Source organism: Carcharhinus amblyrhynchos, chromosome 26, assembly GCF_965287045.1.
Source record: "Carcharhinus amblyrhynchos chromosome 26, sCarAmb.v2.hapA, whole genome shotgun sequence".
Taxonomy (NCBI): domain Eukaryota; kingdom Metazoa; phylum Chordata; class Chondrichthyes; order Carcharhiniformes; family Carcharhinidae; genus Carcharhinus; species Carcharhinus amblyrhynchos.
In genome coordinates this window covers 7321841-7348264 of record NC_137349.1, presented here as the reverse complement: position 1 = coordinate 7348264, position 26424 = coordinate 7321841, and the positions used below count along the sequence as shown (strand labels likewise).

At 41.5% G+C, this 26424-nt stretch overlaps 1 protein-coding gene across 1 annotated transcript in view; it reads left to right on the top strand.

Annotated features, from left to right (window-relative positions):
- haus8 (HAUS augmin like complex subunit 8) overlaps window positions 1-26140 on the top strand; it is a 50784-nt gene extending 24644 nt beyond the window's left edge. Inside the window, exons 11-15 of the mRNA XM_080212776.1 lie at window positions 3205-3282; window positions 4811-4969; window positions 9560-9701; window positions 14417-14549; window positions 24913-26140. Of these exons, the coding sequence (XP_080068902.1) occupies window positions 3205-3282; window positions 4811-4969; window positions 9560-9701; window positions 14417-14549; window positions 24913-25033 (633 nt within the window). The 3' untranslated portion in view covers window positions 25034-26140. The remainder of the gene's footprint in view (window positions 1-3204; window positions 3283-4810; window positions 4970-9559; window positions 9702-14416; window positions 14550-24912) is intronic.
- The last annotated feature ends 284 nt before the right edge of the window (window positions 26141-26424 follow it).

Here is a 26424-nt window from a genome sequence, read left to right as displayed (position 1 = left end):
TTAAATACTTCTAATGATTCAGTCTCCACTCCCTTTGGGACAGAGAAATTCAGAGATTCCCCACCCTTAGAACATAGAAAAACTACAGCACAAACAGGCCCTTCAGTCCACAAGTTGCGCCGATGATATCCGTATCTACTAGGCTTACCTATAACCCTCAATTCTATTAAGTTCCATGTACTCATCCACGAAGAGGTTTTTGCACATCTCAGTTTTAAATGTTGTAACTATGTCCCCTTGTTTGAGACTGTCCTTATTAGTGAAAACATCTCGCCATTTACCTTGCCCAGCCCCTCAGGATTTTTTATATTTGAATAAGGTCACCCTCACTGTTCAAAACTCCAAGGAATACAGACCCAGACTATTTAGTCTTTCTTGATAGGACAGTACACTCATCCCAGGAACTAGCCGGGGGAATCTCCTTTAGATTGACTCCAATGCTGCTATTTCATTTTTTAGGTAAGATGATCAAAACTGTACACAGTATTCCTCCCAGCTTTACCAATCTTTGGAATAAGCATACAGCTGACAATTCTTCAGCATTTGGTTTATTATTGTCACACGTTAACATACAGTGAAAAGTATTATTTGCACACTATACAAACAAAACCTACTGTTCATAGAGAAGGAAAGGAGACAGTGCAGAATGTAGTGTTACAGTCATAGCTAGGGTGTAGAGAAAGATCAATTTAATACGAAGTATGTCCATTCAAAAGTCTGACAGCAGCAGAGAAGAAGCTGTTCCTGAGTCAGTTGGTATGTGACCTCGGACTTCTATATCTTTTTCCTGAAGGTGGAAGAGAGAATGTGTGGGGTCCTTAATAATGCTGGCTGCTTTGCCAGGGCAGCGGGAAGTGTAGACGGAATCGATGGATGGGAGGCTGGTTTGCATGATGGATTGGGCTATACTTATTATGTTAAGAGTTGAAAGTTGTTTTCTGCTATAACCCAGATTTGAAAGCAGAAAGTTAGTGTTTTTCACATTGAACTCTAGCAAAGCACAATGAATAATGTATTTAGTGACTGTGTCTGATGTCTCTTTATATACCGACCTTCCTCATGCGGCTCGTTATTATTGTTATCGCTCTTGTTCAGCACCTTGGGACATTTTGCTGTTCTAAATGCACCATATAAGTGTAAGTTGTTGCCATAAGATGAATATAGTTTGGACATACAATTTGAAATATAACACCTGAGCACTCATTGTTACAAAGTGAGCTAACACAAGTCCTAAATTGCTTTATTTTTAACACACCTCTTGTTGGATGGGATCATAGAATGGTTGGAGCACAGAAGGAGGCCGTTCGGCCAGATGTGTATATTGCTTTTTGTCATTCTTCCCACCAAGTGAATCACTTCCCTGCATTGAATTTCATCTGCTACTTGTCCATTTGTTCCACTGTCCTGTAAATCTCCTGTTGAATTTATTGCTAACCTCCTCACAGTTCACAATATTTCAAGTTTTGGGCCATCTTCAAATTTTGAATGTGTGCCTTTGCACATACAAGTGTATATTATTAATATAACACCAAGAAAACCACTGTTCTCACATCGTTTCCTGCGGAACCCCTCCAGGTAAACCTTCCTCCAATCTGGAAAAGAAGATTTCACGCTCTTTCCTGTCACACTGACAGCTTTGTATCCATGTATCCATGCTGCCACAGTGCACTTTATTGCAAAGGCTTTAATTTTGCTGGCAGTCACTTTATCAAATGCATTTGAAGTCCATGTACACTGTATCAACCACATCATCCTTTATCAACATTGAAATTAGGTGCAAATGTAATCAGCTTGTGTGCTTTTGGTCTGAAGCTCATCCTAACTAAACAGTAAACGGATAATGAAATAATAATCCTCTTTTAGTTTGTGTCTTCACTACTCAATATCAGAATTGCCGTGAATTGTGGGGCTGGTAAAAGGAACGTGATTGCCTGACCCACTCAACATTGATTGAAACCCAAACATTCTAATATTTTAATTAATTAGATTTAGTAAATTGATATTAATTTGAAGGAAGCATTAAGACTAACACTAACATTAAGACTATAATAGTCCTATCTTTTTTAGTACTGCATTACATTAAATATAAATGCTGTTATGGTCTGTCTTGTAACTTGTGGCCTGTTGAGTGCTCTTCCAAATATTTTGCCCCACTTTATTCCTCTTTCCCCATAAGGGGAGTGATTGATCTGCCCACCATTTCAATAAAAAGACAAAGTACATCTACAAAGCATTTTTCTTAACCACCAACAGCAATGTGACGTTGAATTGAGGGATAAATTAAGGCCAGGACATCAGGGATGACACCTCTTCTTCTTTGAATAGGAGCATTGGATTTTCTATCTAGTTGAAAAGGCAGACAAGCTCTCAGTTTAAGGTCACATCTGAAAGGCAACACCTCCAATTGTGCAGCTTTCCTTTAGTATTCCACTGGAGTGTCAGCCTAGATTTTTGTACCCAAGTCTCTGGAATGGGACTTGAACCTATACCTTTTAACTGGGGGCTGACAGTTACCACTGAGTCGAAGTTGATACTCTGAATATGGCCTTGATGCATAAGTTTGGTAAGTCAACATACAGCAACAGGATGTGCTGAAAACAATTACAGTTTCCACTTTGTTTAGTTGAGCTCAAATTGGGCTGAAGTTTAGTACAATCCAATTAACTTCAGCAACCTATTAAAGGGATTAAGTGGTTAGGAAAGTGACGTAGGGTTTCCTTCTGCCTATTAGAGAATGAAGGAGCAGCGTTCCCGAAAGGTCATGATTTCAATAAACCTGTTGGGTTTTAACCTGGTGTTGTGAGACTTATTGCTGTGCCCACCCCAGCCCAACACTGGCATCTATATAATTATAAAACATCCCAAGACTCTTCATCAGAACATGAGAAAAACAAAATATGATGTCAAGTAATAAAAGGAGATACTCGCTCAGATGAGGTAGCTTTTAAAGAGTCTTTTAAATAGGAAAGTGAGCTAAAGAGACTGGTGTAGGGAAGATATTCCAGAACTTAAGGCAATTGAAGATGTGGTCACCATTGTTATCTATATAAATGTCTATAACACCAAATGTTTATAGAAGTTTTAAAAAGAATGAACGGCCTATGGTGTTATATTTCTTTAATGCTTTAACTCTAGGTGTTTCTTTGGTTTAACTCCTCCAGATGTAATTTACATTTTTAAAATAAGTTCATTTCTTTTATGTAGTCTCCTACGTTCCCTGAAGAAGATGCAGTTGAAGTGCATAATTTTGATGCATTGCTCTACTCCTACTTGGCTTTAATGGTGAGATGAGATGATTGCCCTGACGTTTGTTTCCGTTTATATTCCAATACAAAGTGGTGTAAGTGTGCTGGTCTGAGAAAGAGTGTGTTCTAATGTGCATCCTACCTGAAAGGCCAACTTGTCTTTTTCATGCATGCTCTTGATCTTTTCCTTTTCAGTTCAACTTGACTTATTTTAGAGCTGCCCAGATCTTTGAGTTCCATTTCACCCGTTACCTCATCTGTCTTTATAATATCTTTTTTCTTCCTTTCATGTGGCAAAGATTGCAAGCTTCAATTACTCTTTGATCATTCTTACATATTCCTATCTCAACTCAAATACCCAACTGAACGCCATGCCAAGTTCTTCTGTCACCTTCACACCTACTGTTTTTTTTTCAATCCATGATACTTCCATCTGCACCGAGGATTCTTTCTTGTCTCTTTAGAATTCCTGTTTCATTTGGACTCCTCTGAGTTCACAGAATCCCTCCAGTGCAGAAGAAGGCCATTTGGCTCATTAAGTCTACCGTGACTCTCCAACAGAACGTCCCACCCAGGCCCTATCCCTATAACCCCATGTTAAGGGGCAATTTAGCACAGCCAATCCATCTAACATGAACATTTTTAGACTGTGGGAGGAAATTGGAGCACCTGGAGAAAACCCACACAGACATGGAGAACGTGCAAACTCCACACAGAGAGCCACCCAAGGCTGGAATCTAACCTGGGTCCCTGGTGCTGTGAGGCAGTAGTGCTAACCACTGTGCCATCCATCTTGCATCTCTTGATCTTCCCATCGCAAATGACAGGTGTGGCCAGGCAGTCTCCCTCTGTTCAGCATTTGGGTCAAACCCTGAGAAGAGGACATCAAAGTGTTGTCAAGCATCAGATCATTTGCTTTTTTTTCACATAATTATTGCTCTTGCTCTCTTTCCCTCCCACCCCCCCCCCCCACCAACCCCACCTCCATTTTCATAATTTCTTTCTGAACTATTCATCTGTCATATCTTGCAGTTTGGGATAAAGTTGACCTGAAATATATTAACTCTACTTTCCTCAGATGCTGACAAACCTGTTGAGGGCTTCTAAAGTTTTCCGGTTTTTCTTTCTTCAGTTTACCCATGTTAACACCCTTTTCTTGCATTCATTTGAGTTGACTTTGTACCTTTCATCTGGATGTTAGCAGGGTGAGTTATGTGGGGAGAGTGTTTTGATCAGAAAACTGAGTTTTGCCTCCAATCATCTCTGTCTTTTGTCCTGGGTGCCTTCCTTATTTAGAGTCAACCTAGTTGGGTGTGTCAGTCAATGTGGTTCCAGTTGGACTCCAGAGCAGATAGACTCGATCCATACCTCCAGCTTCAGGACTGTACCTGTCCCTGTGCTGGGCTTGGTTTCTGAAATAGAAAATATTCTTTCCCTCTGAGTTAGCATCTTGAATCTTTGTTACCTTAAAATTCAAAGTAATTTTTAAGATTACAGTAGTGTTGGCTGAGGTTTGGAGACAGTGAACCTGTTCCACATTGTTTTTTTTAAAACTCCATTTGTAGAGAGAAAATAATTTGGCAAAATACCAAGAAAAGGCAGAAGAGTGCTTGCTTCTGATTGAAGAGGAAAACGAGCACTTGCGGCGAGCAATATTTCAGCAGAAACAGGAGCTCATTCTGCGGAAGAAGAACAAGCAACTGGATGGAATGGTAGAGCAGCAGGTGAGTCAACATTAACTGGCCCTCGAGGGGAAGAGAAGATTACATTCCACATTGCTGTTTAAGACCCTATCCTTTGCACATCTGCTCTACACCATTCTGCAAGTTAGAGAATGATATTTTAGAGTTGCTTTCCTATTCACTTGTAAATATTTCCTGCTAAGGCGAAATAACTTCTGCTTTTTTTAACCCTCCTCACTTTTCTCCTACCATCCCCCAAACTTCTTAATAGTTTGTCGTGCGGGCTGTCCTTTCAAGCGGACAGCTGATAGCCCCTAAGTAGAGACATCAGGCCAACCTTTAACTGTGATCATGTTGAAAGGAAGGGATAAACTTTACCTGATGGCAAATTTGTAAAAGCTGTGATGCTCTTGTACCTGAAGTGGCATGTGTTTATGCTAAAGATTACAAGAAATAATGGAGACATGTTTCTGCAGTTCGATAATGTTACAAGTGCTCATCTGTTCCCACCTCGGCTATAATATTGGGTCCTGTTGGAGTATGGAGTGAGTGTGTTCTTTTTAATGTAAAAGTTTATTTATTATTCACAGAGAAGGCTTACATTAACACTGCAATGAAGTTACTGTGAAAATCCCCTAGTTGCCTCACTCCAGTGCCTGTTCGGGTACATGAGTGAGAATTTAGCATGGCTAATGCACTTAACCAGCACATCTTTGAACTGTGGGGGGGAGCCAGAGTCCCTGTCCTGACACAGGGAGAACGTGCAAACTCCACACAGTGACCGAAGTCAGGAATCGAACCCAAGTTCCTGGTGCTGAGAAGCAGCAATGCTAACCACTGTGCTACCTTGCCGTCCTGTTGGCAGGTGCAAGTCAATGGCATTTCAAGACTTCGATTCTGTAAATCTGTCTAATGCTCATTGTGTCTCAATGAACTAGCAGCGAAAGTGGTTTGGGTGATCATGAGAGTTAAAAACCAGAAGAACGTGGTTTGGGAATGAGGATTGAATGAATAGTTCTCAATACTTCCTTTAATGTCTTAATATTCCATTGTAAAGTTGAGGCGGGAATGTTGGGAGGAAGAATTTTACTTGTACAACCCCCCCACCGCCACCGCCACCACCACCACCGCAACCACAATCCAAGGTGCAAGTGGAAGCATGTTGAAAAAGCAATTAGCTGCAAGCAGCCCTAGGCTGTTTCATGAGCGCCTTTCTTATGGGATAAAGGTGGCAGCAAAGCAAATAGTATGTCAGGCTTTAAGCACCAACAATGGAACAGAGTTGAGAAGGAAGAGAACAAGATTATAAAACAAGGGTGTTATATGCATTTGATCGTGAACCTGATTTGATATCCTGGATCTTGACATGGGCTGCATTTGGTAAAAGTTATTAAAATGGAAATGGGCAAGACATAGCTTCTGAAATTTTAGATTTTATTTTTCAAACAGCCATAGGTATTTAAATGACTTTTGGTAACTTAATTTTCTTTGCTGCCAATAAAGTAATATGTTCAATTCATGCCCATGGCCAGTAAAATAAAGCGTAAATCGCTGACTTGCAAGTGTAAATTTGCTTACTCCTATGATACTTCTTTAGTTGACATTTAGTTGTTTTGTTTTATTCATGCAGATATTGGAATGTAACCTTCAGATTGCTTTGCGACCAGGCAAATCCATAAAACACGATGTGCAAGTTAAGAATGAAAAGAGTTTTGCCTATTTATTGAATACTTGTGTTAATGCAAGTTTGAATTAACTTGTTATGGCACAAGCTTCCATGTAGTTGGAGCGGTTTTTTTTGCCTTGTAGGAGAGTCTTTCAAAGTTTGGTTTGAGACCTGTCTGTTTTACGAGAGTTGAAAACCCTATCCTGTCCCTTATGTAAATGTGTTGACTGAGATTCGGGGTAGGTGGTAACTCTCAGCAATACCATCCATAATGAAATGATGTGGAGTTGCCAGCGTTGGACTGGGGTAGACACAGTAAGTAGTCTCACGACACCAGGTTAAAGTCAGGTGATGAAGGGGCTGCGCTCCGAAAGCTCATGTTACCAAATAAATCTGTTGGACTTTAACCTGGTGTTGTGAGACTACTTATAATGGAATAAAGCATTGCTCTGAGCCCCCGACAGCAGGCTGTACGTTGAACAATTGAGATAAAAAGCAAAATGCTGCAGCTGCTGGAATCTGAAACAAAAACAGAAAATGCTGGAAAATCTCAGCAGGTTTGACAGCACCTGTGGGGAGAGAAAAGAGCCAACGTTTCAAGTCTGGGTGACCCTTCGTCAGAGCTGAGAGTAAAGAATCAGTGGAGATTTATTCTGAGGGGGTGGGGATGGTGGTGTGGAATGGGAAAAGGGAATGTAAATGAGGATATAGAAGGCTGAGAAGGTGCTAAGAACTGTCAAGGAGTGTGTGATTTAGCACCACCCTTCCAAGTGCAGCTGGTTAGGTGCATTGACATGAACAGGCACTGGACTGGTGACTAGGGAAATTTCATTGCAGTGTTAATGTAAACCTTACTTGTGACTAATAAATAAACTTTACAAGTGGTGCAGCAGCAAAACCTCCTGATGCAGTTGACATATTTCTGCAGCACTTTTGATTCAAATAGCTTAGGAGAGAGCGTTTAAACCAATTGACAGATATTAGGAAGTGATATATCTGTTGAGGTTCGGAAAGAATAGTCATTGGACAGACATCCTTCTCAGCGTTGTTTTACTCAGTGACAATTCCCTGTGGTATGCAGATATGGGTGCCTGTTCAGGGTAAGATCAGGCTTGTTTTGAGATGATTACATTATAAGTAAAAGGGAACTACACTGCAGCTTGACTAAAAGCGGAGGGTATAGGTGGAATCGTTCCTCAGTAAGGAGGTAATTTGTCCTTGACCAATACATTTTATTACATAGAACAGGTGAATGGAAATGGAGTGAAGGTGGAGGGGAGAATTTGTGCTCTGAAGTTGTTGAACTCGATATTCAGTCTGGAAGGCTGTAAAGTGCCCAATTGGAAGGTGAGATGCTGTTCCTCCAGTTTGTGCTGGGGTTAACTAGAAGATTGCAAAAGGCCATGGACGGACGTGTGGATAGGAGAGCAGGGCAGTGTGTTGTAATGGCAAATAACAGGAAAGTCAGGGTACTGCTTGTGGGTGGACAGAAGGTGTTCAACAAAGCGATCACCCAGTTTGGTCTCTCCGATGTAGTGTAGACCACCTTGGGAGCAGTGAATGCAATAGACCAGCTTGAAGGAGGTGCATGTGAGGTATTGCTTCACCTAAAAGGAGTTGTTAGGCCCTGGGGTGATGAACAGGGAGGAGGTAAAGGGGCAGGTGTTGCGCCTTCTCCGATTGCATGGGAAGGTGTCGTGGTTAGGTGGTGAGGTGATGGTATAATGGAGGAGTGGACCAGGGTGTTCCAAAGAGAACAGTACCAGCGAATGCTGACAGGGTGAGGGGAAGACATGTTGAGTAGTGGCATCATGCTGGAGTTGGTGGAAATGGCAGAGGATGATGCCTTGAATGTGGAGAAGTGTCAGAGGTGGACCATGTGAAAGTGATAGAAGGGTGGAAAGTGGAAGCAAAATTGATAAATTTTCCAGGTCCAGCCGCAAATATGAAGGCTCACTGAAATAGTCATTAATGTTCTGATAAAGGAGTTGTGGGAGGGGGCCTGAGTAGGACTGAACAGGGAATGCTTCACATGACCCATAAAGAGACAGGCATAACTGGGATCCATGTGGGTGCTCATAGCCACACCTCTTATTTGAAAGAAGTGAAACGGGTTAAAGGAGAAGTTGTTGAGTGAGAACCAGTTCAACCAGATGGAAGAAAGTGGTGGTGGATGGGGATTGTTCGGACCTCTGTTTGAGGTGGAAGCGAAGAACTTTGAGGCCATTCTGGTGGGGAATGGAGGTGTAAAAGGATTGGACATCCATAGTGAGGTAGAGGCGGTTTGGACCAGGGAACTCAAGTTGATATGGCGCAGGGCATTGGAGGAATTGTGGATGTAGATGGGAAGGGACTGGACAAAAGGAGAGAGAGTGGGAGTCAAGATAGGAGGAAATGAACTCAGTGGGGCAGGAACAGACTGACACGATGGGCCTACAGGGGCAGTCCTGTTTGTGGAAAGGAGGTAGAAGCGGGCTGTTCTGGGGTCGGGAGACTGAAGTTGGAGGCTGTGGAGGGTCACTTTATAGCACTTTCTCAGCCTTCTGTATCTTCATTCACCTTCCCTTTGTCTCATTCCAACACCACCCCCTCCCCCCAACCCTGTTAGTATAAATCTCCACTGATGCTCTCAGCTCTGATAAAGGGTCATCTAGATTTGAAACGTTGGCTCTATTCTCTCTCCACAGATGCTGTCAGACCTGCTGAAATTTTCCAGCATTTCCTGTTCTTGTACATTGGACAAGCCTGTAATAAAATTAATAGGGAGGGAATGTTTGTTTAGGAAATGGAATGTAAAAAGTGGAAACAGTTGCTCTTTTTTATGATTTAAAATTTTTTAATCTTGCACAATCTGTATGCATTCATAAGTTTCACAGTTCTTGTATTGAGCTCAAATTCTGCTGCAATGTAATTGTAGCTTTTGCACTTAGCTTTGTAATTATGGATTCAATTCGTTCTCATTGCAGTTGGAACATTTAAGACCTGTGGTGGCGTCTAACCAGCAGTTCGAAATTCAGTACAGATCCTTCGCTCAGGCTCTAGATACGACGAGGCACAGCCTTCAAACAAAGAATATTTACAGATCAGAAGACCCGAGGAAGAATTTGGGTAGGTTTAAGATCTTGGGCCAGTTGACCTTTTCATGTAAAGGATGCAATAATTTTGGCTTTGGCTTCTTTGAAGGTTAAGTTATCAAGGCAAAGTGCAACTGTACAAAGTAAATTGGAACATTCCAGGTCTAATCCCTGGTTTGTGCTGAGTTAGGTGACTTCAGCTGGAGAGGCATATGGAGGTTCTACAACTGGTTTTGGCTGGCATGCATTTCTCCTACCCCCACTCTGCCAACTCTCTTTCATGTTTGCTTTCTAGGGATCACTGCTGGAAAATGGATGCATGTGAATGTCAGTGATGTATTCTATGGTTGGATAGTTTACCAAGACTGTCAGTATGTCCAATAGCAACATATAAGAACATAAGAAGTAGGAGCAGGAGTAGGCCATCTAGCCCCTCGAGCCTGCCCCGCCATTCAGTAAGATCATGGCTGATCTGAAGTGGCTGACTTCCACTTTCCCACTTTCTCCCCATAACCCTTAATTCCCTTGCCTACCAAAAACCTATCTACCTGTGACTTAAATATATTTAGCGAGGTAGCCTCCACCACTTCAACGGGCAGTGAATTCCAGAGATTCACCACCCTTTGAGTGAAGAAGTTCCTCCTCAACTCTGTTCTAAACTGCTCCCCCCTTATCTTGAGGCTGTGCCCTCTAGTCCTGCTGTCCTTTCTGAGCAGGAAGAATCTCTCTACCTCTACCCTATCCATCCCCTTCATTATCTTATACGTCTCTATAAGATTCCCCCTCATCCTTCTAAACTCCAACGAGTACAGACCCAGTCTATTTAGTCCCTCTTCGTAGTCCAACCCCCTCATCTTCGGTATCAGCCTAGTGAACCTCCTGTGCACTCCCTCCAAGGCCAAAATATCCTTGCGCAAGTGTGGCAACCAAAACTGCACTCAGTACTCCAGCTGCAGCCTCACCAATGCCCTGTACAGTTGCAGCAAGACCTCCCTGCTTTTGTATTCTATCTCCCTCGCTATGAAGGCCAGCATCCCTTTCGCCTTCTTGATCACCTTGATTTCCAGCAGTGATCCCTAGAAAGCAAACAGGAAAGAGAGTTGGCAGGGTGGGGGTAGGAGAAATGCATGCCTGCCAAAACCAGTTGTAGAACCTCCATATGCCTCTCCAGCTGAAGTCACCTAACTCAGCACAAACCAGGGATCAGACCTGGAATGTTCCGATTTACTTTGTACAGTTGCACCTGCAGACTGGGTTTTTGCGACTCATGTACAAGGACCCCCACGCCCCTCTGCACCGTAGCATGCTGCAGCTTTTCGCCCTTTTAAATAGTAATCCCTCCTACTATTATTCCTGCCAAAGTGGATAACTTCACACTTGCTAACATTGTACTCCATCTGCCAGGTCCTTGCCCACGCGCTCAGCCTATCTAGATCCCTCTGCAGAGTTTCCACACCCTCCGCAGAATTTGCTTTTCCACTCATCTTTGTGTCATCAGCAAATTTCGACACCCTACACTCAGCCCCTTCCTCCAGATCATGTACATAAGTAGTAGATAGGTGAGGCCCCAGCACCGATCCCTGCGGCACTCCACTAGTCACCAACTGCCAATCAGAATAGCACCCATTGATACCAACTCTCTGCGTCCTATTAGACAGCCAATCCTCTATCCACACTAACACCTTACCCCCAACTCCATGACCCCTAACCTTCTGAAGCAACCTTTTGTGCGGCACCTTGTCAAACGCCTTCTGACAATCGAGAAACACCACATCCACCAGCTCCCCTCTGTCTACCGCACTAGTCACATCCTCATAGAATTCCAATAAATTTGTCAAACATGACTTCCCCTTAATGAATCCGTGCTGTGTCTGCTCTATCAAACAATTCTTCTCTAGGTGCCTCGCTATTTCTTCTTTGATGACGGATTCCAGCATTTTTCCAACAACAGACGTTAAACTAACCGGCCTATAATTCCCTGCCTTTTGCCTGCTACCTTTTTTGAACAGCGGCGTAACGTTAGCCGTTTTCCAATCTTCTGGCACTTCCCCGGAATTCAGCGAAGTTTGGTAAATAATCACTAAGGCTAAGTGATGTTTGTTAATATCCACTTACCCGAGTTACGTGTTCCTGTTGGAGAACGTTTGGAGGGCAGTGGAAAACAAGCCAGGTGCAAAAGGGGGTATATATCATATTTTTGATACTCAGAAGGAAAGATTGATTTTGTGGCAAGCAGCATTCCCACTGCAAAATTGGAGTCTGGAGCCAATTATTCTATGGTGCATGAAGGTATCATAGAATCCCTACTGTGCAGAAGAGACCATTTGGCCTATTGCTTTTGCACTGACTCTCTGACAGAGTATCTTACCCACGTCTTTCTCCACCCTATCCCGGTGGCTAATCCATTTAATCTACACAGCTTGGGACTCTAAAGGGCAATTTAGCATGGCCAATCCACCTAACCTGTGCATCTTTGAGCAAAAAAAACTCAACTAAAACCTTAGAATTTATTTTGCACAGGGGTTGCCTCAACTTTTTTTTTTGCTATTCATTCATTCATGGATAGGTAAAATAAACTCCACTATCAGCTGCATATAGTGAGACTTCCAAGACACAAGCTGAATTCAAATCAGCTACAGGACCTTCATGTTAAATGCTGCGATTAGGTATTTTACACTTGTATTAATAATAAACTCATGTTGTTGTGACACTGGCTAGGCCAGCATTTAATGCCCATCCCTAATTGCCTTTGAACCGACTGGTTTCATAGGCCATTAGGTCAAAGTCAACCACATTGCTATGAGTCTGGAGTCCCGTGTAGGCCAGACTGGGTAATAGCAGATTTCCTTCTCTAAAAGACATTAGTAATGGATAGATTTTTGTGACAATCAATAAGGGTTTTATAGTCAACATTGCACCATCTGCTGTGGTGGGATTCAGGCCCAGCTCCCCAGTATCTCTGGATCACTGCACCATGTGGTGGCACAGCAGTTAGCACTGCTGCCTCAGCTCCTGGGACCCGTGTTCAATTCTGGCCTTGGGTGATTGCTTGTGTGGAGTTTGCACATTCTCCCCGTGTCTGCATGTGTTTCCTTAGGTGCATTGGCCATGCTCTGTGTAACCATGCAGTCCCAGAGTGCGGTGACTAGGGGATTTTCACAGTAACTTATTGCAGTGTTAATATAAGCCTTATTTGTGACAAATAAACTTTATTGCATTCACCTCTGTCCTGTTGCATCCCCCTTCTCCTTCAGTATCGATGGTGCTGATTCACATTGGGGTGCAGTTATAAATGTCATCCTCTTCACTTCTGATGTTTGTTAGTGAATGTTGAGAACTGTTATGGGCAAACCTCCTGTAATTCAGTACATTGGCTTTCTCTCTGAATCTCGTGATGTTCACTTTTCTTGTACGGTTGGTTGGCTTGCTGTCAGGACAAGTATCTGCTTTGGTTTCAGTCAAAAGATTGAGCGCAGACAAACCTGTCTACTCCCACACTGGGTATTTCGTTTGATCAGCTGAGCAAGTGAGAGAGGTCTTTGTGATACCGTAATGTTATTTTCCTGCTGTACTGCAAGATAGAATGCTCAGCTGATGATAAGCTGCAGAAAGGAATTTATTTTTATTTGGTGAGTGGGAGAGGGAGAGGAGAACTGCGCTGACTTTCATTAAATTTGCCTCCAGTGGGCTGAGTCATGGAATGGATTTGGCTCAGGCAGCCTGGTTTCCTCTCGAGCTTTTTGCATTCATTGATTTAATTTGACACTTGTCAAAAATCACATAAATTTTACCTTGATGCAAAGCAACATTGTATTAATGCTGGATCTTCCTGCCATTCTAAACTGTGTGCATTTATTTTATTTTTTTTCATGGTTGGAGGGCAATACATCATGAGAAGTTTTATTACATTTTAACTTATGGGGTACTTACAATTTGTCAATGCCAAGCAGTAGATAGATGGTCAGTTATCAGCCCCTGCCAGTGGAGCTGCAAGGACATACACAAAGGTGGTGTGAGCTGACTTTCTACAGCTTCCTCTCTTACTAATTGCTAATGGTTGATTACTTGTAGTGTGGGAGGCCTACATCTGTCACCATTCTCATTTCAGATGCATGCTTGTTCTGGGGTGTACCAGACTATTTGATTGCACAATACAGCTTGTTACCTCAGTATGTGTCTCTGCCTCAATCTTGGTAAAGCACTTCTTGCGCACTAAAATAATAATGCACCAATTCCCACATTGCTGTGTAAGATTGCTAATTAAGTTCTTCAACGGGGACAGTCCTGTACTGATGCCCCGTTCTCAGTTTGAGCTGGAAACTCCTTTCATATTGGTTTTTTTCACACACAGGCCATTTTTTATCTTGTTTTCGTCCACATCTTAACTCGTGGACCAGAAATGGAAAAAGAAGTTGACCTAATGCACCACACGGTACGCTGAAGCTTTTTGATGGGGGTGTAGATCTGACATGCTAACATGTGCTGTTTGTGAATTGACCATTTTGGTTTGCTGGATAAATTACAGAAAATATTGGGCTGTTTATGTAAATTAAATTCAGACAAGTGACTTAATGATAAGAATGCAGTTTAAGATTTAATTTTTCCAAGAACAAGGAGAGGGGTGGAACATCACTCCGTAACCAGGTGTTTTCCCACAAGGAGGAAGAATCAAAGGTTCCTCTTCTGAGGCTCACATCTTTATCAGTAGTTTTGTCTTTTGAGACACTTATAGTGACATTCTCTTTGCAGAGGAGTTGAAAACTCATCTGAAGACGACACATCAACTGCTGGATGGACTTGGACTCAGATCAGACAGAAGTAATTCAAAAGCTGGAATCGAGCTTGGAGAGACTGCTGCAAAGACTGATACAGAGATGAAGAGGTATTGTGTTCAATCCACTTGTAAAAAATCAGATTGGAGTCATGTATTTATTCATGGCATTGTCTGCTCTTCCTACAGGTTCAAACTTACTCTTTCCCTGACTTTGCTAATCATAGGATTTTGTTAAGTTTTATTTTAGTGACTTTCATCCCAGTTTTATTTAAAGATGTATGCATGCGTGTATGTATATAAGGTAACATGAATGTGTGTACTGTGTACTTGAAAGATATGGTATGTGTGTGACAATTTCGAATATTGAATCACTAATCTAGCTGAAAGAAATGAACATGTCATTCATTGCTAGCTTCAAAAGCACGAGAAAGATATCGGGTTTGATTTAGAAATTAGCTGTTTTGGGGAGGGAATAATTTACAAATAATGCATTTTACAGCCACATGTTTAAAGGCATGGGTAGTACAGATGTTAGCTATGCAGAATTTGTAAAAATATTAGCTGGTGACTTGCAGTGAATGTATAAATGTCTGGATTTTTACTAGTGTTTGGAGATCACACCACAAATCCATTATTTTTGTAAGTTGAAAACCAGAGTTTTTTAATATGGATTTTCCTGGCGTTAACCACCAGGTCTCTTTGGTTAAATAACATTTTAGCTCAGTTATTAGTATTCTTGTGAATCAGAAAATTATGGATCCAAGCTTTACTACATACACTTGGAGTGTATCATCTGAGCTAACACTTGAATGTTACACTGAAGGAATCCTCCATGATTGGAGGTGCTGTCTTTTGAAGGGAATGTTAAGCCAGTCTATGATCGGGGGGGTCCCAAGGCATGGAGAATGCGTTACTACCAATATTGCTCCTTAAGCCAACGATACCAAAAGCAAGTCATTTGTATGTTTGTTCACCTTCCGTATGTGGAACCTAACTTTTTAATACTGGCAAGGCCAGCATTAATTGTCTATCCTAATTGCCCTTGAGCTGAGTGGCTTGCTGGGCCATTTTTACAAAACAGTAATGTGCTCTGAAACTGGAGTTGCACATGCACCAGGCTAGATAGGTTTTCTTTCCTAAAGGGCTTTGATGAACCAGATGTATTTTTACAGCAATCGATGGTGGTATCATGTCCTGAAATTAGCTTTATATTACAAATTTGTTAATAACCAAATTAGGAAGATTTTAAAGAGGAGGTTTAGCTCCGTTGTGTACTAATTTAATTCAAAATGATGGTTAGCCCAACAGCCATTTGGAACTTGCTTTTCATCAGGGTGGATGTGGCTGAGTGAGTGGGCGAGGACCTGGCAGATGGAGTATAACGTTAGCGAATGTGAGGTTATTCACTGTGGTAGAAATAATAGTAGGAGGGATTATTATTTAAAGGGTGAAAAGCTGCAGCATGCTACAGTGCAGAGGGACCTGGGGGTCCTTGTGCACAAATCACAAAAACACGGTCTGCAGGTGCAGTAGGTGATCAAGAAGGCGAATGGAATGTTGGCCTTTATAGCGAGGGGGATAGAATATAAAAGCAGGGAGGTCTTGCTGCAACTGTACAGGGTGCCAGTGAGGCCACAACTGGAGTACTGTGTGCAGTTTTGGTCCCTTTATTTGTGAAAGGATATATTGGCCTTGGAGGGAGTACAGAGAAGGTTCGCAGGCTGATTCCGGAGATGAGGGGGTTAGCTTATGAGGAGAGATTGAATAGACTGGGCCTGTACTCGTTAGAGTTTAGAAGGCTGAGGGGGGATCTTATAGAGACGTATAAGATAATGAAGGGGCTAGATACGGTAGAGGTAGAGAGAGCCTTCCTGCTTAGAAAGGAAAACAGAACTAGAGGGCACAGTCTCAAAATAAGGAGGGGGGGCACTTTAGAACGGAGCTGAGGAGGAACAACTCTGAGGGTGGTGAATCTCTGGAACTCTCTGCCCGTTGAAGTGGTGGAGGCTACCTCGCTGAATATATTTAAGTCACGGGTAGATAGATTTCTGATAGACAAGGGAATTAAGGGTTATGGGGAGAGAGCAGGAAAGTGGAACTGATCCACTTCAGATTAGCCATGATCTTATTGAATGGTGGGGCAGGCTCAAAGGGCTAGATGGCCTACTCCTGCTCCTATTTCTTATGTTCTTATGTTTTAGATTTATATTTTTACCTGATTTAATTGCAAAACTACAGCTTATAAAGTTTGCTTTATTTTGTTAGTGTCACAGACTTACATTAACACTGCAACAAAGTTACTGTTATAGAGGTTTATAGCATGGAAACAGCCTGTCAGCCTAAACTTGTCCATGCTGCCCTTTTTTTTAAAACCCCTAAGCTAATCCCAATTGCCTGCATTTGACCAATATCCCTCTATACCCATCGTACCCATGTAACTGTCTAAATGCTTTTAAAAGACAAAATTCTACCTGTCTCTACTATTGCCTCCGATAGCTTGTTCCAGACACTCGGCACCCTCTGTGAGAAAAAATTGGCCCTTCTGGACATTTTTGTATCTCTCCCCTCTCACCTTAAACCTAGGTCCTCTAGTTTCAGATTCCCCTACCTTTGGAAAAAGATATTGACTATCCACCTTGTCTGTGCCCCTCGTTATACTGTAGACCTCTATAAGGTCACCCCTCAGCCTCTTATGCTCCAGAGAAATAAGTCCCAGTCTATCCAGTCCCTCCCTATAACTCAAACCATTAAGTTCCGGTAGTATCCTACTAAATCTTTTCTGCACTCTTTCTAGTTTAATAATATCCTTTCTATAATAGGGTGACCAAAACTGCACACAGTATTCCAAGTGTGGCCTTACCAATGTCTTGTACAAGTTCAACAAGACGTTCCAACTCCTGTATTTAATGTTCTGACCAATGAAACCAAGCATGACGAATGCCACTTTCACCACTCTGTCCATCTGTGACTCCACTTTCATGGAGATATAAACATGTAGCCCTAGATCTTTGTTCTGTAACTCTCCCCAGTGCCCTACTATTAACTGAGGAAGTCCTGTCCTGGTTCAATCTACCAAAATCCATCACCTCGCATTTGTCTAAATTAAACTCCATCTGCCATTTGTCAGCCCACTGGCCCAAAAGATCCCATTGCAATTGGAGATAACTTTCTTCACTTTCCACTATGCCAGCAATCTTTATTGTGAAAGTCCCCTAGTCGCCACACTCTGGTGCCTGTTTGGGTACACCTGAGAGATTTGGCATGGTTAGTGCACCTAACCAACACATCTTTCGGATTGTGGAAGGAATCTGGAGCATCCGGAGGAAACTCGTGCAGATGCAGAGAACAGGCAGACTGCATACAGACAGTGATCTACCTCACAATGCCAGAGACCCAGGTTCGATTCCCAGCTTGGCTGACTGTCTCTGTGGAGTTTGAACATTCCCCCCACGCCTGCGTGGGTTTCCTCTGGGTGCTCCAGTTTCCTCCCACAGCCTGAAAGACATGCTGGTTAGGTGCATTGGCCATGCCAAATTCTCCTTCGTTGTACCCAAACAAGCGCCGGAATGCGGCAACTTGGAGGTTTTTCACAGTAACTTCATTGCAGCGTTAATGTAAGCCTACTTGTGACACTAATAAAATAAAGTTTTACCGCATCAATAGACAAAATTCAAATTCCGAACAAATACTAGGAATATATTAAATGCTGTTATCCACATGAAATGGAATTATGGGGGACGGGGGAGCAATTTTGGCAGAAACCTTGGAATAACTTAAGGAATGGTCAAAAACTAAGAAATCGTAGGTTATTTTGGGTGAATGAGCTGGAACAGCCTTTCTCCTCTGCATTTTCTCCTTCTTGTCTATTCAATAGTAATTTTATGGTTCTTAATGACAGTCATGTTTTAAAAAATCAAAGATTTTTGATTTTTTAGACAGAGTGTCTTTGTTTCCTGCGCTCGTTATCACCTTTGCTTGCACATTTGTGAATTGCGTCAGCTATATCATCCTTGGCAAGGATGTCCATATGATGTAAAGTAATTGTGTTAAATTAGACTTGATATGTAAGTACCAATTCTGAAAGGAACATTTCCCTGCTGCAGCCTCTTAATAAAATAATAAACCTGCTCTTAATTAAATTTCCACATGTCTCTATACCTTAATGAAAATATTGGAACTTGCGAGCAACTTATTTATTTTTCTGAAAATTTGATCATCTAGATTTTCATTATCTCACTGGTGATTTCATAGTTAGTGAGCAGGTACTGTCGTGATAAATACGTAAAATTGAATTTTTAATACTTATATAATATCATTTAATACTTATCGTTTTTAATACTTAGCATATCTCAACTGCAAAGCTGGGGCATGATTGCACAGTTCAAAGAGATATTGGAGTGACACTTGGACATCTTATTTCCATTTTTTTTAAACTAATATTTGTAATTTTAATTTTAGCTACAAACCTAATGCGCTGGAAGCGGTACATCATACTCTATAGCTCATCTCGTATGCTCCATTTTTGGCACTGACCTCAATTTACTTAAAGCTTTACGAATGACGAGTTAGGTTTGAAAAAGCTTCAGGTTGTGGATCCTATTCTGAGAACCCGGTTCTCATTGGCACAGTGGCTGGTGGGACAAATGGAGCAATAATGATCACGAAAGACTGACTTTTTATACCAGTAAGCCCCCACCAACTGTGGGAACCAGGTGCTGAGTTTGTTAAATTCTGACTGTATACTGGCTTTTAAAGTGGGGAGGGGGGTGAAGGAGAGAGAAACCCAGAGGATTATGCATGTATATTTAAATAATGTGGAGAACCAATTCATGGAGGACTATTTTAATAGGTAGTATAGAACAGGCTATTATGGCCTCTTAATTCTTCACTAACATGAAATGTATTAAAGTGCTTTCATCTGCCGTGGAACAGTTAGTGTGGGGATGGGGGTATGTGTGGTCTCATACCTGGTGTTGAAACTTGAATTCACGTTAGTTTTGATCGCTTAAACCATGTGTATTTTCTATTCCCACAAAATTCACTAACTGGCCTTTAAGAAGTTTTCTGCATTGATCAATATGATTTTGCTTATACACTGAAATCTGCCAAAGACTGTTTGTTTTATGTAGAGAGTCTTGGTATCCAGAATAGCTGGTTGACATTGATGCCAGCAATCTACTAACGAACCTGAACTGCCTGTACTTCTTCCCAAAGATGGTTGTTAAGACTAAGTTAACTGCTAAGCTAAATGCAAAATGAATTGGATTGTGACACTGAAGCTGTGATTTTTTTTATTGTCACAGTATGGCAAGGTACTGATAATGAGATCAGCTCCTATGATTTCATGAAAGGGATAACAAAGTGGAGTATAAGTGATGCATCCATACTGAGAATTGCAACTGAGGTATAAATGAACCATTTCCTTGGTCTCAGAGGGCATCAGTATTGGTGATATATGTTGGCTGTCTCTGACTAGCTTACTATCTTACTAGTCCTGGAAAATAATGCATGCTGTGGACAGGATTGGGCACTGCTTGTTGGATTCACAAATGTCGATTCCTGAAGGAGCTGTATTACCTTGGGTGAAATATTGGGTAGACAGATGGAAATCTTTACCCCCCACCACCACCACCACCACCACCACCACCACCACCGTCCGACATCTGTATCTTTGCCAGCGATTCTATCCACTGTCTTAGTTTAAAACTGATCAGGAGCTAAACCTCTTCATTATAAAGACCACTTACTTCCACCTCCCCTAAGTCTGGCTGCTGCTGAAACCCTGATGTATTCCTTTGTTCACCTTCATACTTGAATATTCTGATGCTCACCTGACCAGGCTCCAACCCATAAGGATGTAATTTTCCCTATCCTATCCTGGTCCCAAAATATGTCAACTTCAGGATTCTTATCCTAGTTTTTTTTTAAATGTCATTATGGCTTTGACCTCTTCCTATCCCTGAAACCTGGTCCAACCCTAAAATCCTTCGAGAACTTTGTGTTCTTCTAACTCTTTATGCTTTCCACTCTCTCCTTTCTCACCATTGGAGGAAGTGTTGTCAGACAACTTGGCTCCAAGTTCTGGAATCCCCTCCCTTAACTGTGCAGCTGTACGTTTCATTCTTTGTCTTTAATACTTTTTTAAAATATCTTCTGACCAAGCTTCTCCTCGAGCTTAGCAACTCCTTCTTGGGTTTGGTATCAACTTTTGCCTGATTAGTGTTCTGTGAAATGTCATGGGGCATTTTACTGCGTAAGAGGTGCTGTAGCGGAAATGACTTGAGGAGGCCACTCTGCCCCTTAAGCCTACTTGGCCATTTTTTTTGCACTATTCCAGTATCCATTGAGATCTTATCTAGAAATCTATCGATCTGTGTCTTGAGAAATCTCAATGACCGACAGCCTGCACAGCCATCTGTGATGGAGAATTCCAAAGATTCACCACTCTGAATGAAGAAATTCTTCTTCATCTCAATACTAAATGGCCTCCTTATTCTGAGACTGTCCTCCTAATTATATCCTCACCAACCAGGAAACATCCTTCCTACATCTATTCCGTCTAGCCCTTTACAAATTATTTATGCTTCACTGAGACTTCATTCTTCTAAACTGGAGAATACAGACCCAGTCTCCTCAATCTTTCCTCATAGGGCAATCTGCCTTCCCAGGGATCAGAGTGAACTTTCATCGCGCACTCTCCATGGCAAGTATGTCCTCCTTTTGATAAGGAGACTAAACTGTGCACTGTACTCCAGGTGTGGTTTCACCATGAATTTTCAGCAAGAATCCTGTGCTCAAGTCCCCCTTGCAGTAAAGCTCAACATACCATTTGCCTTCCTAATTGCTTGCTGCACTTGCATTTGGCTTTCAGTGACTTATGGGCAAGAACATCCAGATCCCTTTGGATGTCAACATTCTGCAACCCCCGAGCATTTAAGAACTACTCTGCATTTCTTCTTTTCTTACCAACTTCACATCTTTCCAGATTATATTCCATCTGCCATGTTCTCACTCACTTAGCCTGTCCAAATCCCCGTGAAGCCCCTTTTGCACCTCTTCACGGCTCATATTCCCACCTTGTTTGTGCCATCAGCAAACTTAAAAATATTACACTTGGTCCCTACATCAAATTATTGATGTAGATTGTAAATAGCTGGGGTGCAAGCACTGAATCTTGCAGTACCCCACTATTTACAGCCAACCTAAACACCATGCTTGCACACTGTCCCCAATCAATCCCGTGCAGACTCATTTTCCTTACTAACCTCCTGTGTGGGGACCTTATTGAAAGCCTTCTGAAAATCCACATACCTTTCCCTTATCTATTCTATTGGTTACATGCTGAATAAACTCCCTACAGGTCTGTCAAACATGATTTCATTATTACATGTCTCCACCCAATCCTTGCATTATTTTCTCAAGTGTCTAGTTATCAGATCCTTTTTAATAGATTCCAGCATTTTCTCTACTACTGATGTCAAGTTTATAGCTCTATAATTGTCCATTTTCTTTCTCCCTCTTTTTTTAAATAGTGGTGTTACATTTCCAACTTTCCAATCTGCTGGAATCATTTCTGAATCTATAGAATTTTGTAAGATGACCACCATTATCTCTACAACCACATCTTTCAACACTCTTAAGATGTAGATCATCAGCTTCAGGCGATTTATTAATCTACAGTCCATTAATTTCTCCAGTCCTTTTTTTTTTAACTGATACTAATTTCTTTTCGTCCACCATGCTCCCTAGTATTCCAAAGAGTTTTTTTTTTGCATCTTGCTCTGTGAAGGCAGATACATGTTGGGGGGCACGGTGGCACAGTGGTTTGCACTGCTGCCTCACAGCACCAGGGACCTGGGTTCAATTCCGGCCTTGGGTCACTCTCTTTGTGGAGTTTGCACATTCTCCCCATGTCTGCATGGCTTTCCTCTCACACTCCAAAGATGTGCAGGTTAGGTTTATTGGTCATGCGAAATTGATCCTAGTGTTAGGAGATTAGCAGGGTAAATATGTGGGGTTACAGGAATTGGGCCTGGGTGGGATTTTGGTTGGTGCAGACTCGATGGGCCAAACGGCCTCTTCCGCACCATAAGGATTCTACAATCTATATTATTTGTCTGGTTTGATATTTTCTATTCCCATTATAAATTCTCCTGTAGCGGGCCCACATTTGTCTTGCTAATCTTTTCCCTTTTACGTATCTACAGAAGTTTTTGCAGTCAGTTTTATGTTTCTTGCCAGTTTACTTTCATATTCTTTCTTGGTCCTCCTTTGCTGAATTCTAAAATGCTTCTAATTTTCAGGCATGTGATTTTTTTTTGGCATGTTAATCTAATGCAATCTTTAACTTCACTTGTTAGCCATGATATGATCACCTTTCTTGCTGCATTTTTCTACCTCGAGGGATGTGTTTATTTTGTCAACCACGTATTCTTTAAATACTAACCATCATCTGTGTACTGTAATACTTTTTAAAGTAGGTTCCCAGCCTACCATGGCCAATTTACCCTTCATAGCTTTGTAGTTTCCTTTGTTTGAGTTTAAGACCAGTTTTTGAATTGTATCTCTCTTAATCTTAATGTAAATTTCCGTCATATCAGGATCACGCTTCCCTAGATTACAATCTTTACAAATAAATTATTATTTGGCCCTTTCTCATTATACAATACTATATCTTAAGATAGCCCTTTCTCTAGTTGGTTCTTTTGCATACTGTTCTGGAAAACCATCCTGTCTACATTTTTGGAATTCGTCCACCATAGCGTTAGTGCTAATTAGGTTTAGCCGGTCTATATGCAGTTTGAAATACCCATGATTACCAAAGCACGCTTGTCACACGCCCATTTAATTTTCTGATTTTTGCAGTGCCCTACGTTACCAACACTGTTCGTGGCCTATAAGCAACTCTAAACAATGTTTGCCCCCCTTTGCTGTTTTGGATCAAGTGATCAAAATGTAGCATCTGTTGGGGGAGAGCTAAGATCCTATTTTTTTTTTGAATCTACTGGTTTTGTCCCTTATTATCAGCACTATCCAACCCCTTTTCCTTTGTGTATCCAGTGATTAGCACTGCTGCTTCACAGTGCCAGGGACCCGGATTCGGTTCCTGGCTTGGGTCACTGTCTGTGCGGAGTTTGCACGTTCTCCCCGTATCTGTATGAGTTTCCTCCCGCAGTCAGAAGATGTGCGGGTTAGGTGGATTGGCCATGCTAAATTGACCCTAATGTCAGGAGATAAGCAGGGTAAAAATATTACGGGGGTAGGGCTTGGGTGGGATTGTGGTTAGTGCAGACTTGATGGGCTGAATGGCCTCCTTCTGCACTGTCAGGATTTTATGAAATGGAACGTTGCAGCCATGTCACCGTAGTGGCAATTAGATTGTACCTGTTTACTTCCATTTGTCCAGTCAATTCATCTACCTTGTTGTGAATGTTGAGTACATTCAGATAGCTAGCCGTCTTTTTATTATTTTCACATCTTCTAGCCTTGTACGCTGGTGCTGTCTACGTTTCTCTGCCTCTTCCTGCCGTGCTCAGACTAGTAATTTCCTCCTTGCTCTCTGGACTTGTCTGCTCTAATTTATCACATCTTTTCCCCATCTGATCTCCTGCTTCCACTATTAACTTGAAGCCCTTTCTATTGCCTTAGCTATACCAGTTTATGTAGTTAGACTTGCCAGAGCATTGGTCACAGCATGATTTAGTCGCAGCCATGCCAATGTTACAGCTTCCACTTTCCTTAGTACAGATGCCAATGCCCCATCAATCAAAATGGAAGTCGCCTTTCCCCCTTGGTTGACTGATCTGACCATGCTTATTATTCGTAAACTTGGACAAGTTACTGGAGGTTGGCCAATGTTTTTGAAGCCTTATCCTCCTTTAGAAGAGAATGGGAGAACATTAGAGGGAAAGGATAAAGTTACGACAAAGTTCCTTTTATATAAAAATAAACTTTGTTGGAGTTATCAGCATACTAGACATTATTGATATAAATGAAATCAATGCCAACAATATTGAAACTAACACTTTTGTTTGATGCAGTGTAAAACTAGCCTCCTGAATATGTTAAAGACCTTGATCCACCCACTATGTTGCAGTGCAGGTTGAATGGCTTTCTGGGTCACCAGCTCTTTGCTTGTTGTGAAAGATGTCAAAATTCTTGCGATGGATGCTAACACAAACCCATATCTACCATTTATCTCAGTGGTTAGCACTGCTGCCTCACAGCGCCAGGGTCCTAGGTTCAATTCCCAGCTTAGGTCACTGTCTGTGTGGAGTTCACACGTTCTTCCTGTGTCTGCGCGGGTTTCCTCCGGATGCTGCAGTTTCCTCCCACGTTCTGAGTGTATTGATACATTGATCCAAACAGGCACCAGACTGTGGCCAATAGGGGAATTTCATGGTAGCTTCATTGCTGCGTTAATGTAATCCTTACTTGTGACTAATAAATAAACTTTTGTTTACGTTCACAGCTTCTTCACGATGATCGAAGAATTGGCCTCTTGCATCAGCAGGGAGACTACTCTAATACATCAAGAGTTGGATGAAGAAGCCTTGGGGATGAAAGCATCAGCAAAGGGGATCTTCATATAGACTGGACCCCTTTTTTATAAACAGTATTTCATATATGTGTAATAAAATCTATCATGTTGCATTTGTCGACAGATTGCATAACATTTCCATTTTTTTGTATATGATCGTTTAAGGTGAGCGTTTTACAGATTATTCATCTGTGTAAAAGTTGGCATTGCAATGTATTGGTAACATGTAGTTCTGCGTTCCTTGGTTTTTACCACTTGGTTCCAAGGGAAAGGAGTTTGATGATTTTCCCCATGGGATTGGAGGGAAGAGCTCAGTGGAGCATTCCCAGGCAGTCTCCTTGCAAAAAATAATACTCCAATGCCCTCTGAATTGGATTATCTCATTCCCCCTGTTTTGGAATGATGCATGCCTTGGGGAGGATGTGTGGGCTGAAGCAATGAATTTTATTTTGTGAAAACAATTGTTGTATTTTTCGGGCATCATGTTTCACTTCATCAATGATCTCTTGCTACGCTATTTCTGAGATTGCTCGTCAATTAGTTTAAACACAAAGTTCAGCCAAATGAAAGTTAACGATACTTGCGTCAGGGAGTTGCACTAGTGCATCTCCTAACCTGCCTTTTCCCCCCACTAGTTGTTTTTTAAAACTGAGACTGACTAGATTAGAGAGAAGTCAGCAAGTGTACATGTATAACATGTAATGATAATGGCTATTCAATGGCCTATATCTTTCCTTGATTTTGTTTTTGTTTTTGCTGCTCACCTTCTATGCACCTTGCTTTCTCAGTAATTGCATCTCCAGTGTGAAAAGTTCATTAACAGTGAGCTCAAGGTGGAGACTGATATATACTGAACATTTTAAGAAGAAAGCCTGTTTTGCATACTTGCTAATCCCACTCTCATACTCCTTGGTTTATGAGCAAAACGTGATTTAAAATTTTATTTTAATCTGATAGGTTTTTTTTAGGTGCATAAGATTCTATAGAGAAATGCCAAATTCCCATGGGCTTTTTTGACGAAGCATAAATGTCTGTTTTCCAATCCAACATGACCCGGACAAAATAATAAATCCCTCCAATGGATTGCAAGATTTAAGAAATTGCTGTTTTTCCCAACTCTCAGTTGTTCCCCATCTCCAATAAAGCTGTTTTATTCCTGTGTCATGTGTCCTTAAAGATTACTGATAGTAATTACATCTTTGTTTGCATTTAATTGCACTTTGTCTTAAATCCTTTGATAGTTCCAGTTGCATTCAGTTAAACAGTAGTTTTTATTTTTGAATTTTTTTTAAATACTCTCCAGGTTGTTAAAATCAGGTATGCACTGCCTGAAAGAGTAGTGGTAGGAGATTCAATATTAACTGGCAAATGGAAATTGGATAAACATTTGATCTGGCTTCTTCCCACAGACCAAGATGTGCTGTTAGGTGGATTGGCCATGCT